Source organism: Apostichopus japonicus, chromosome 20 (genome assembly GCF_037975245.1).
Source record: "Apostichopus japonicus isolate 1M-3 chromosome 20, ASM3797524v1, whole genome shotgun sequence".
NCBI lineage: Eukaryota > Metazoa > Echinodermata > Holothuroidea > Aspidochirotida > Stichopodidae > Apostichopus > Apostichopus japonicus.
In genome coordinates, this window is record NC_092580.1 from 27,849,555 (window position 1) to 27,862,962 (window position 13,408).

A 13,408-nucleotide genomic window follows, 5' to 3' on the forward strand; every position below is an offset into this window, starting at 1 on the left:
AAAAAAAAAAAACGATCACAAAGGGAAGGAAAATTAGATCTTTCCATGTACGTGCGCCAAACGCCTATTTTTTTTGATAGAATTTCTTTCTCTAGAAAAGTAAAACATGTTGAAATAACTTATTTACTAGATGTAATATATGAGTGTGCGAAACTGGTGAGTAAGTACACGCCAAGGAATGCCATGAGAGTCCACGGGGGGGGGGGGGCATAACAGAGGACATTAAAGAGGGTTAAGATTTTGCATACTGTACAGTACTTGAAGTGAAGTAAAACCATTATTCCAAATCAAACAATTTTTTGCTTTCAATTTTCCGAACGATCTGGAAATGCTCTTTCATTAGTTATAAATTATCTGCCCATCTAACTTCACTTCTACGAACAATTCTCAAATGTTTGTAATAATATTTCATCCCGTACTTTCCACGCAGAAAAATCGATCGGCGAGTGGCTTCATTCTCTTTGCCAGTGAAATACGAGCCCAGGTCAAGGACTCCAACCCTAACAAGAGCTTTGGTGAAATTAGTAGACTCTGCGGTCTAGAGGTGAGTCAGTGTTTCTCATCGTCTGTTTTAGATTCCCCGCGGTCTGAGATTACATGTTACTCTGAACCGAAACTCCTCTCATTGGTGTCGCAAGAAGATGCTCTTCGGGGTTGTAAAGTCGAGCAAGTATCGGAATCTATATTATCACCTTTCCCCGGTCAACCAAAATGTAATGCATGTAGTTACATCTAAATCACATGTAAAAATGATGAATTCAGATTATTTCTCTTCCTCATAGAAATCCACGAGATGGTCGATGCATCTAAGAGGTAGATGCATTTGAGCCGCCGAACAAAACACAAATTTTTAAAACCAATGGTGTGACGACTTTTGTGGTCGTTACACTGTCAATCATTAACCTCGAATATCATGAAATATGAAGAAGAATAAACAGAAAAAAAAACATTAATTATTTTCATTCGAATCTGACCACCAGGTGAAATATCTCGTCACTATGTTTTAGATTCAGTCGTACATCTGTCACGAATGGTTTTGATAAATGACATTAAGAGAGTGCCGAAAACCTTTACTCTCCTTCAAATGCAGAAACTTAAGTCTAATTTACTGAATGAGTTTTATTATTAGTGAGTTTGCTGGGTTTTTTAACCCATTTCTTTGGTTTTCTTATCTTCTGTTTTTGTTTTTCTTTATTGTTCTTTCTTTTCTAATTATGTTTTTAAAAGGGGAGTTAAAGGGAGGGGGGAGAGGGGGGACTGCTTGTAAATGCCTTGCTTCATCATACCTCCTCCACCTCCTTGTACTATGTGCAAGGGCGGCGGAAGCACTTTTAATCTGGGGGGGCACCAACGTCGAAGGGCACTTTGCAGAAATTCGATTGGACTGATGTAGCCTGATATTTAGTACCCTTTATAACTCTTATTGTATTATCTTATTTGTGTATACACATCACTCCATCAACGCCAACCCCCTCCCCCTCATGGAAACAGTGCATACTAGCACTGCAATATCTAATGTGCAAATTGGGAAACAAGGAACAAGTTTTCTTTCGAGACAAAATGAGGTGAAGTCATTATAAAGTCCAAGTCCCTGCACTCGCGATCGATACATGCATGAAAGCAAATGAAATATGTCAAAATACTAAAGGATGGGGTAGGTTAAGGGATATTAAAACTATACTCATTATTCATAGTAGGCTATAAATGGCTTCTGCTTATTACAAAGTCACAATGTAATATAGCAAGGCATTTTTGGAAATGCATTAGGATTTTTTTGGCAAATTGAATATGCATAATGGCACTCACCAGAATGTTAGAAGCATTGTGGTAGTAAACATAGGTGTAAGAGGCGGGGGGGGGTGGCCCCCAACCAAAAAAATTTGTGAAAATTCGGGTAATATGCTGAGAATTTTTCGGGCACCTACTGAAAGAAAAATAATTTGCTATGTGTTTTTCAATGGTTAAACTGATATTATTATCATCATGATTATTGTAACGACTTTCCCAATAATTCTAACCAATATGGAAGGGTAATAACACGGCAAATGATTGTATGTTATTGACATGCGATGTAATAACCGACACATGCCTATATGATATGCACACTAACATGTTGAACGCGCACGGAGCGTGCGAAAAATTTTGTTAATATTTTTCGGGCAAGTAGTTACAGCCCCCAAATCAAATTGGGCTCCTACGCCTATGGTACAGTAGGAAACATTTAAAACTTCCCGAAATATTTCATTCGACGTGGGTTTCGCTTTGTAAACTCTTTTTTTATTTAGAAATTTTTATGTAGAAAAAGGGCACATTTTTAACCTGAGGAAAAGTGGGGGGGCACGTGCCCCCTGTGCCCCCCCGGTTCCGCCGCCCTTGACTATGTGTATATACCATCATTTCTATCTTATTTATCTTGTGTGGGAAAAAACTCAAAAACTCAAATGCAAGAAATGTTTGGCTCGAGCAGATGACAACCCAAAAACCTGCAGATTAAGCGTCTACTCTACGAAGCTATTCAATCACTCTTAATTCTTTTGTTTCTGCCAAGGTGCCAGATTCCTCTCTAGCTCTAAATACCATTTCTGTTTCAAGAGTTGTTTTATTTTCTCCCAGTACTTTTATCCATTTAGGTTTTCTGATAACTATGAACTATAAGTAACAAGGCTGCATGCCAGAGCATTGAAACGAACGAAATGACGGAATCGCAACCAACGTGTGGTCTTTTTTTCCCCTCTGTTTTTTGAGACTTGATGTTATCTCTCATGTAGGAGACAATGCCTTCTCAAGAGAAATGCATCTCATGTTTTTTTTAATTCATTTCCCTTCCAGTCTCGTTATCTCTCATGTAGGAGACAATGCCTTCTCAAGAGAAATGCATCTCATGTTTTTTTTAATTCATTTCCCCTCCAGTCTTTTCTAGAAAGACGTGGAAAGATTGTTGGGCATAATCAGTAATTATCAAACATCATTTTCTTTCTCTGACAGTGGCATAAGCTAACTGCCGAGGATAAAGTCCGATACGAAGAGAGGGCTGCCATTTTAGCTGAGAGTCGACCACCAAAGCCCCCACGGAAGGGAGCCGATTCCCCTGCCCCCCAGCCCGTGGCCCCTCCTGGTATGTACACTGTCTACGAGTGTATGTGGGAGGGATGCGACTACCAGTACGAGACGTCCGAAGACTTGGTTCATCATCTGCTGGAGACGTCTGGACATCTTCAGGGAGGCAACAACGGTGGGTGTTTAACGTCCTCATCTGTTTCTTTCTGTGACGAGAAACGAGTCGGGTTTCATGACAGATAATTTTCGTAGAATCGATTCAGAAAGATGAAGCTAAATTTCTGTATTTTCAAACAGGACAGCCTCTTACGATAAGGTAACTTGAATGATTAAATCATTAAATCAAGTGAAATAACTCCGAGGTGCATCGGGTGATGCAAGAATGCGGACCGGATGGAAACAAAGATACCGAGACATGGCTGTCGTAATATCACTGGTGGCGGTACTTACTTTGGAATGTAAAACCTATTCACAGGAATACCACAACTGTTAATACGAGTGACACAACTTTGTAGCACCCAGCATAAATGCTTAAGAATGGATACAATTATTCATGTTTCGTTTGGTCTGTGAGGTAATTATCTTGTGAGTCCATGTACATTGCATCGGTTCACCGAGACAGCACTGATTCTATCGTATTTTTTTAATTCTACCCCTTTTTCGTTTGGTTCAGGCGAGACAGAGTTTCCTTGCAAGTGGAAGGGTTGCACCAGATACAAGCGCAATCAGTGAGTACCTTCCAACGAATCAATTTTTTTGGTTGTATCCTCTTTCTTCGAAAAAGTAAAACGAACTCGATAGTTGATATAGGTCCACATGAGTGCCCGAACATAGCTGATCACTTCAAGTGAGTAATGGTCAACACTCCAAAAACATCTTGTGTGCAGTGTTGTTACTTACTGTTGAATAATCTAATGTGAAAATGTGGCAATAGGAATCTCTAAGCCAATCACAGGATCTGTCTTACTTTATAAGTGAATGGAGTCTAAGCTCCTTCAGTTGGTTCATTGCTGGTTTATTCGTGTACATGGGAGTGTCTTTTTGTTTCTTGAGGAGTTTGTTCCGGTCTTTTTTCATCTCTGCACAAAGAGTTCCTTTACTCTCCGTCTTATTTTCAGACCCTTCCCCGTTTTCTCAAGACTGGTGCGACATTGCAAAGAGGTTCATGTCAAGAACTCGGTCAAACATGTCTACCCTCATCAGATGAGCAGGTAAGATCGTTGTGCTTTTCTATGTGACACCACAGGGGTGGCGGTGGAGGGGGGGGTGGAAGAGAGAGGAGGGTGCTTCTGTTTTCTTTTCTTTTTAACAACAATTATACAGAGTAGAAGCTTGGGTATGTTTTTGCTGAAGTAGGAAGGGGAAAAAAGTTAGTAAGATTTAGCATCGATAATCACTGAAAAAGTATGTTTCTTTAATAACATTTTTCGTCCTGGTTTGATTTTCTAGGAATTACTTTCCACGATACCAGCAACAGGGTATGCAAAATCACCAGCCTGGGGGCGCCATCATGGGAATCGTCGGGCCCCCCACACCTGTCGGGATGGCTACACAACAGCTCACACAAAATACACCGAGATTTCAAGGTAAGGATCCTATACGTTGCAGTTGAGTAAACAGAAAAGACCTTAATCTGTGGTTGTTATAAAGCAAAGCTTGAAAGTAACGGAATGCATAGTCACAAAATATTAATCAAGCTAATGAAATAGTACAGGATAAAGTGAAATTGCTTTAACCTGATGGACATTTTGTACCGCTCTGTCTACCCTCCTTACCTTCACATTCCTGCCTGAACCCCTGCAGCTTTAAGCGCTTCCACCTACTGGACTTCTTTGTATCCCCTTGCGTTACACATTGCCACTAGAAACGACATATTTAACCAAGAAAGCCAAAGTTGGAAGTATCGTTTTCAGAACAGAGCCTGATTTGTCCATAAACTACTTGCCTTGGACTGGCAGATTAAACATAGAAAATGCAACATTTTTAATTAAGAGACTAAAGAATACACAACATGCTTCACTTATCATGTGTAGTTTTTTTACTTAACTAATGGCAGTGCACACATCACTTCCATGGAGTTGTAATAATCAAGCTATGTATCAATAAAACAGGGTCTTCCTTACTGCAAACAGTCTCAGCCCAGAATAACCGAGACCTGCAGATATTAAAACGTTGGTGTGTGCAGTGCTACAAGTTGGCAGCTTTTGACTTATATATACATATATATATATATATATATATATATATATATTCATTCGGTTTAAACATCAGAAACGATTTGCCGTCCCAGATAAACCGAAACAATTCCTTTACAATTACGACGGAAGCGGATTAAAATAATCCGAATTTCTAAAACTTCTGCTCAATTCAGCAGAAATCAGTAAGTCGCTTTGCCTTTACAACCATGCCGACATCTTCTCCATAAAACAGTTTCAATTCCTGCTACTCCTTGTCACTTTCGGTGATCGTGCACTGAAGAAGAGCTAGTTTTGCTCGAAAGCTCTGCAAAAACCAAACATTGGCTGTTTTACTTCCAATCACTTACCTAATTCAATTATTGTATCTCACTCGAGATTCAGCCTTTCTCTAAATGCAGCATAGTTGTTTAACAGTTTTTCCGTTATTACTATATATATATATATATATATATATATATATACACATGTGACTTTTTTAATGTGGTTGTTTCTGCATCTTGCTATTTCTTCCACATTTTGTTGTTTCCTAGGTAACTACAACGCCGGTATGCAGGATCCCTCGGGACAGCAGATGCAACAACAACCTGGACCCTACCACCAGATGCCTCCGTACTCCCAACAGCAGCAGTACCCAGGGCAACAGCAGTATCCCCCACAACAACAGGGATATGCCCCGCAACAACAGGGGTATCCCCCACAACAACAGGGATATCCCCCACAACAGTACCCACCTCAGCAACAACAGTACCCTCCACAACAACAGCCATACCCCCAACAGCAACAGGGTTATCCCCAACAACCCCACATGCAAGGACCCTCCCATATGCAGCAGCAGCAACCTCCCCAGACCTCACAGCCCCAAAATATGCCTCCAGGACCACCCCCTCCCCACCCTGGGGTGCAACATCCCCAACAAGGTGAGTCTTATTTGTTTCTTGCTGTTTATTTGTGAACGTCAAACTTGTTTTTGCACCCTCTCTTTATCTTTCCAAATAAATTTGTTTGTGTTTGCCTCTGGTTTTGATGAGTTGTTGTTAAAAGTTTGATATGCTCACTGTTGCAAAAAAAATATTGTACAAGTTGCTAATTGATCAAGGCATGTCACAAGCCCATACTCGATACAAGCACATCGATGGTACACCTGGTTGTTCTCCAACCACCCCCCCCCTCCCCTGTGGCTACACTTGTGAGATAAATGAAGTGATTGACAAGCCGATGATGCCCCCCCCCTTAAACTCTTACATTCTTAAAATTTAAACGTGTGTAAACAAAATGATTTTTTCTCCACTTTGCTGTGCATCACCCTACGGTCCAAAGGACATATGTTCATACCATTCAAGTTTCTTGCTGTGCTGTGACTGCTTTTTGGTTTAACTTATTCCATTTGGGTGTGATATTTTAGCTCAGTGATTTCAAGAATCCTATGGATCTTGATAGCGGTGAAAGGTCATTTGAGGTCTGAATTCCCAGCAAGTGGAAAGGGGATTGATTTTGGGTGGGGGGGGGGCAGTATACTGTATTATTTGTGACGTACGTTCTTTATTTGCTTTAGCGCATGACAAAAAATTATGACCATAGAAGAACCCAGAGTGCCAATACTGATGATGCAAAGTCTGTTAAACTGTTCCCAGAGCAAACATTTTATTATAAAACAATACCAAAGTTTTACCTCTTTTTTTGTGTGTAAGTATTGGCAGATAGATTGGATTGCATTTGATGTACTTTTCTGCTGTTGCCCTACGTTATTGCACTAAACATGGCTTGTATTCCCCTTTTTCTTATTTCTGTTTTCTTCCTTTTTCCTTTTGGTGACATCTTGGTTGATTTGATTTCAGCTATGGTTCGTCCCATGCACCCTATGTCTCACCCTGTACCCCACCATATGTTACCCAATGTGATGCACCCTGCTGCTCAGGGCCAAATGAAACCAATGCTTCCAGGTTTGTGCTATCCAAATTAGCCTTCATGACAAGAATTAGTCCATTAACCATAGGTTGCATTTTCAGCTCTCTTGACTTCAACTTACTGAAACTTTATCTCTTCTGCAAACAGACTGGTTAGTTTGGAAGAGTTGATTTGTTCACACCTTGCCATGTCTGCCTTGTTCTGATAGTGATTTGGCTACTAGCTGTGTGATGAGTTGCATAAAAGCAAATAGGCAGCTCAACTAAGGTGCAAAAAGATGGGACTGATCACTCAGTTAACCAACTGGAAAAAACCTGCTGTTCAGTACAAATGGCGGGTTTTTGGATGCAACCTATAGCTAATGGACACTTTCGAGGCATGTTCATTACTTTACTTTAATACAGTAACTGTAAAATCCACGTATTTAAAGAATCGGTCATTTACATCGCTGCTTTAGGAAGGCTCGAGTAGGTCAAGACGGTGAGGTCATTGTCTTAAAACCACACTTCAGGTTATCAGTGACAGATCCAGGACTTTGTGAAAGAAGGGGAGCAGGAGAATAAGTATCGGTAGTGACCGAAATTACAACCAAACTAGCAGTGCGTTAGAAAGCATCGGTTAGAGAGTATTAAAGGAATGTCCGTGTACATGCTGAAGTTTCCATTATGTACTTTGGTTTGAGCGAAATTGTGAGTGCTAAGAACAGATTCGGCAGAGCGGGGCCTCTCCCTGGATCTGTCCCCGGTTATGTGAAATGATAATAAAGAAATTTTATCTAATTGATTTATGAAAGTTTGGATAACAAAAATCACATAAGACTTACTAGTATTCTTTGAATATATACACACACACCTTTCTCTATAAACACATAGATATGTATGCCACCTTGAGGTCACACCCTGAAGCAGATCTAGCACTGCTCGATAGCTATGCAAGACGTCGTTCGTTTAGCTGTTTAATTCCTATTATTTTAGCCTCAGAGTTGTTACGAGTCTCTTCAGTTTAACGGTCGAGGCGAGTCATTGAAAATTATTTTTCCTGACTCGAGTTGAGTCATCGACTGGAGTCACTGTGCTACTTCTGTGTTAATAACAAATTGACAAACCCGTCTGAGTCACATGATCACTTATGAAATTGAATGACTCTCGGTGATGATTTCTTACAACAGTTGATTTAATAATTGCCCAGATGGATATTCTGTAATCCTTGCAGAGATCTGTAATTCTTCAGTGGGACACTGTCATACAGTAGATTTGTACAGTAGATTGTACTGTAAATTGTACAGTAGATTTGTACAGTAGATTGTACAGTAGATTGTACAGTAGATTTTGTACAGTAGAGTGTACAGTAGACTTTGTACAGTGGATTGTACAGTAGATTTTGTACAGTAGATTTTGTACAGTAGATTTTGTACAGTAGATTTTTTACAGTAGATTTTGTACAGTGGATTGTACAGTAGATTTTGTACAGTAGATTTTGTACAGTAGATTTTGTACAGTGGATTGTACAGTAGATTTCGTACAGTAGATTTTGTACAGTAGATTTTGTACAGTGGATTACTTTATTACATATTATTACACATTCTGTTGGGAGGGTTAATAAATCTCACCCAAGAGAATCAATAAAATCATCCAATAATCAAAGAAGAACTTGTTGGATTAATCCTTGTAGGAAAGCACTTGCGGAAACTATTGAGTATTTTCAAGCAATAGTACAGTTTTGTTGTTGTCATAACCGTAAAGAAATATAAACCTGTAGTTTTTTATCTCAAGACCTGTTAACGATCTTAGAGAGAATCTCTGTGGGGAACTCACAGATGTGACTTTCTAACTTGAACATATCCGATCTGATTTTGTAGGTGCGCATGGTATGGTACCTTCTTCACTACCATCACAACCCTCCCTCCCTCCTCAACCGATGTTTGTGACCCCTCCTGCCAAGACTCAACGACTCCTTCACTCAGAGGCCTACATAAGGTGAGTTAAGGTGGCAAGATTGTTACTTTTGAGACTCATTGAAATTAGAATTGTGCATCTTTGGCAAATTCAAATTTTAATAGAGGTGGGAAAACTGTGGAGAAAACTGTAAACATCTATATATTCTGTTTTTGGAAATGCTGGTTTCCTTATTCTGAATTCATCTTTAAAAAAAGAAAAATGATACTTGTTTATCTGACTTAAAGATCTGCTTTATTGGCTCCATTGGTTTCCTTATTCTGAATTCATCTTTAAAAAAAGAAAAATGATACTTGTTTATCTGACTTAAAGATCTGCTTTATTGGCTCCAATTATAGCACCCTATAGCTAAGAAAGTTTTGTGGTTATGTATACGACCTGCCACGATCGTAAATCAACCTCAGGCTCTACAATTAGCCTGCGTAGCTTCTTAACACCATTAAGGCTCTTTGTGTAAACACTGTGTGGAAATATGTTCATGTCTACAGTGTAGTTAATCATACAGCGTCCACACAAAGACCCTCATACAAGACAATATATGTGACAGGCGTTGCAGACTAATTGGTAAAAAGAGGTCGTTTTACGACCAAGGCAGGTCGATTACATTATCTCAAGAAAACTTTTCCATGATAGCGTGCAATAGTTGGGGTCTATACAGCAGACCTTTACGTGGCACTCCAAATATATAGTTTTTATACTATTTATGTATTTATTCATTCATATGTTTAATCGATCAACCGTTCATTCATTCATATCAGTCTGTCAGGCAATCATTTGATTAATTTGATGATTATTATTATTATTTTTGTGTTTGCCAGGTACATAGAAGGCCTAAATTTGAAGTCTGGGAGTATAAGTGACTGGAGACGTAGTCTATCCGCCAAGGAGGAACATTCCAACCTCACGGAGCAACAGAAAGCTCGCTTACCCAGCCACTGGTTTGCCAACAGGCAAGACGGCGACGTGGTCAAAGCCATGTGGAAATTACGAGACTTGTTAATGCAAGACACACTACGGATGGAACAAGATCAGGACCTGTAAGTTGAATCTTTGTGATTAAAAAGCCTTGGTCATTTTTGTTGTGCTTTATTTCTTTCTAATTATTATATACTCCCCCCCCCCCGCTCCCCTTTCATTCCTCTGTGAATTTTGCATTCGAAAAATAATTCACTGCTTTTCATAAATTTGCCAAAATGAAAATTGAAAATTGTAGGAAGTTTGGAATATCGTAAAGTTGTTTGAAATTGTAAAGCAAAAAATCCCAAAATGGGCAACTATAAAACTGAGTATTTGGAGTCGGAAGATTCATAAAAATGATTTACTATTCTATGTGACAAATGACAGGAATGTTCTTTCTTGTTTATTTTAATTTTTTTTTATTCCTTTTCATCTTCTTCTCTCTTTACAATTTGGTCAAGTTTTGAAGGAGAAATGATCTACGGTATAGAACGATAAGTGCTCTCGTTCGTAACAACGATATTTCATTTTTTCTTTTTCAGATTTGACAAGGATAATGAAGAAGTGAACGTTCAAACAGAGCCACCTCAGTCATTACCGGATCCACTTTAGGATCGAAGATCCTCAAACTTCATCCGTAGAATTCTTCTGTTTTTTCGGCAGTTTTAAACTTCCAATTGTTTATGTATTAGAGTCCGACACGAAGAGACGACCAAGTTTCAAACCAGCAAAGAAAAGCACCTTGCATGATAAAAGACCTTATTCATAGAGAGAATGTTGTGACTCAAGGACTTGATTACTGTCAACCAACACATATAAAGAGTGGAATTGTACTTAATCTCCCAGTCAGTCTAGTGCACATCTCTGGTTATTATGGGATTAATGGGTACTTTTGTAGTTGCCTGCAGTCTTTGATGGTTTTTCTTGAGTTGAGTTTTTTATTCTTTCAATTTCTTTGTATGATGTAATCTATTGCATTATTAGCAATGGTCACCCATTCCTTGCCAAAGTCATAACGCAAGTGACACCATCCCATTTGATACCATCTCAGTTGACAACCATCCCAGTATCGTGATGGTGTTGGTCAATTCCCAGTAATGTGTGTTGGCTTGGACTTAAGTGGAGTTTTGCTTTAACAAGCAAGATACTTATGCACAATTTACATTGACCAGTAGATGGGAAATGTTGGGAGTGCCAAATTTAAAAACTATGTAACAGAATGGAGAATTTGTATGACAGGTGGCACTATAGGGGAAACGGTGGCCTCCTATCCATCAAAGCACATTCCAGGCAGTTTAGGGAGATGTAAACACAAACTATATGGGAGCAATCCTATGCTTGCAAAGAAAATAGAAGTGTTTCTTTTAAATCTGGCTTTGAACTTTACCAACTGTGCTCTTTAAGCCTTCAAGCTTTCAGGCCGCAGTAAACAAGGTTTAAACCATGTATCCTTCTGTTTGTTTTCTTTTTTGTTTACACGTGTGTGTTGTTTTGTCTATTCCTGTAGGGAGAGGGATTCTGGGAAGAGATTGGGTGTAGTGTTTCACTTTTGTAACTCACAAAGTTTCATGTATTCAGTTTTACATCAGTCAAATAGTAGCAAATTATGGGACAGATCTTTGACATGTAAGTTGATGAACAAAACTCCATTCTTCTTTTTTGTTTTGTTTTTTGCCTCTTTTGCAATATTGTAAATATTTATATTTGTCTACAGTACATTCTTAAATGCTTATTTGTGATGGTAAGATGCAACCAAAGATTGGACTGAAATACTTTGACCCCTGTTTACCTTAAAATTAGGAAGTGAAATTCCATATACTACTGGTGTAATAATGGCATAGCCAGGGGGAGGAAGTCACAACAACCCCCTCTCCCCACACACACACCTCCTCTTGTAACTGACAAATACTGATTGTATTTTAATGCTAGTTGAATATTCCATCATTGAAACAATAATTCGATTAGCTTGGATGAACCAAAGTTGGCTGAGAGTTAGTTTGGTACTTTGGTGACATTCCTAGTACTTTTTTTTCTTCCTTTACCGAAGAATGAAAACAATTTGACTCAAAATTTAAAAGTATGATACACAATAGTTAGTTCTTCAATGTACCTGATAAAATGCGTTTTTTGTAATTATTATTTTGTATTGTGAGGTTTGTAGTTTGTTATAGGTGTATTGGGCTATTTCTCTGTGCTGGTTTAAAAGCTGCTAAAAAGAATGAAAACTGGAAGAAGAAAGAAAAAGAAACTGTAAATTATAAACTGTCCATCTCATGCTCACTCTCAAGAGATTTTCTGAGAAATAAACTAAATCTTTTGGTGTTGTCATTCTTTAATTTGTGTGTCTCTCTCTCAGTGGATATGTTAGATCCCATTAAGTTGAAACCTAACTAAAGATATTATGTAGGCTATGCAAAAGAAGTGCAATACTCGCAGTGGATACCAAGACAGTATGTCCCACTTCTTCTTTCTGAGAACTGTCTTTATTCAATGGTTTACCATCTTCTCAATTTACCTTACTTATCCCTCTAAACTGTGTACTTAACATTTGCCCAATGTTTATGGTCAACTGCAAATAGTAAGAATAGGGTACAATAGGTTTGCTGGCTTTGAGAAACTGATCATAGTCCGTGATAGGTCTTGTTAATTGTGAGGGACAGTGGGGGCGGGGGCTTAAGTGGGGGCCTGGGAAAAATGTGATCCTTATCAACAAGATTGGTGATTAAAATGTCAAAATAACACAGAAGAAATGTTACTTTCCTGTGATAAGTGGTGGTGGCCACCTCCAAATCCTAATACTCTGGGCAGCTGCATTTCCGAACTAGTTTGACCCAACCCCATCAATGTAAAGATATTTTTAACTGAATACTACCACTGAGGCTGTAATAAATAAGTTTCCTCTTCTCATTACTGATGAAAGCTGGCATGCTGATCCACTGACAAATAAATATCAATCAATCAAGAAAATTTATATAGCAGTTAATTAGCAATGTTAAGTCTAGGAAATGTAATACCTCCCCCACCCCCCAACCAGTTTCATTGAGGGCGAGATATTCGTACAAGATAAGGCACAATCCGATGGTTACTACTACTGATGGGTAGAAGGGGGTTTGTAGGTCACTGAGTGTTTTGGGAACAGTCTATCACAGCCACCGGAGGGTTTTTTTTTTTCATCACTTTTCATTTTTGGCACAGAAAGGGAAAGAGAATCGGAGCAGTTTGTGAGTGATGTTATTCATGTCTTTTAAAAGAGACACAAAAGTAGCCAATCAAAATGCTCCATCATTCTAACGACCAGATTTCTTGGGACATTTCCTCTGTCTTTCTTTAATACTC

At 38.8% G+C, this 13,408-nt stretch overlaps 1 protein-coding gene across 4 annotated transcripts in view; it reads left to right on the forward strand.

Moving 5' to 3' along the window:
• Positions 1-12,348, forward strand: part of LOC139960859 (protein polybromo-1-like) — a 42,307-nt gene extending 29,959 nt beyond the window's left edge. For 2 of the 4 annotated variants that reach the window (XM_071959493.1, XM_071959492.1), the window contains exons 27-36: positions 431-544; positions 2,986-3,232; positions 3,731-3,785; positions 4,176-4,268; positions 4,507-4,643; positions 5,786-6,172; positions 7,091-7,195; positions 9,019-9,136; positions 9,934-10,152; positions 10,615-12,347. In XM_071959493.1, the coding sequence (XP_071815594.1) occupies positions 431-544; positions 2,986-3,232; positions 3,731-3,785; positions 4,176-4,268; positions 4,507-4,643; positions 5,786-6,172; positions 7,091-7,195; positions 9,019-9,136; positions 9,934-10,152; positions 10,615-10,684 (1,545 nt within the window). In that variant the 3' untranslated portion in view covers positions 10,685-12,347. Of the gene's footprint in view, positions 1-430; positions 545-2,985; positions 3,233-3,730; positions 3,786-4,175; positions 4,269-4,506; positions 4,644-5,785; positions 6,173-7,090; positions 7,196-9,018; positions 9,137-9,933; positions 10,153-10,614 lie in introns of all 4 variants that reach the window. The other 2 variants (XM_071959495.1, XM_071959494.1) reach the window with 2 other exon arrangements.
• The last annotated feature ends 1,060 nt before the right edge of the window (positions 12,349-13,408 follow it).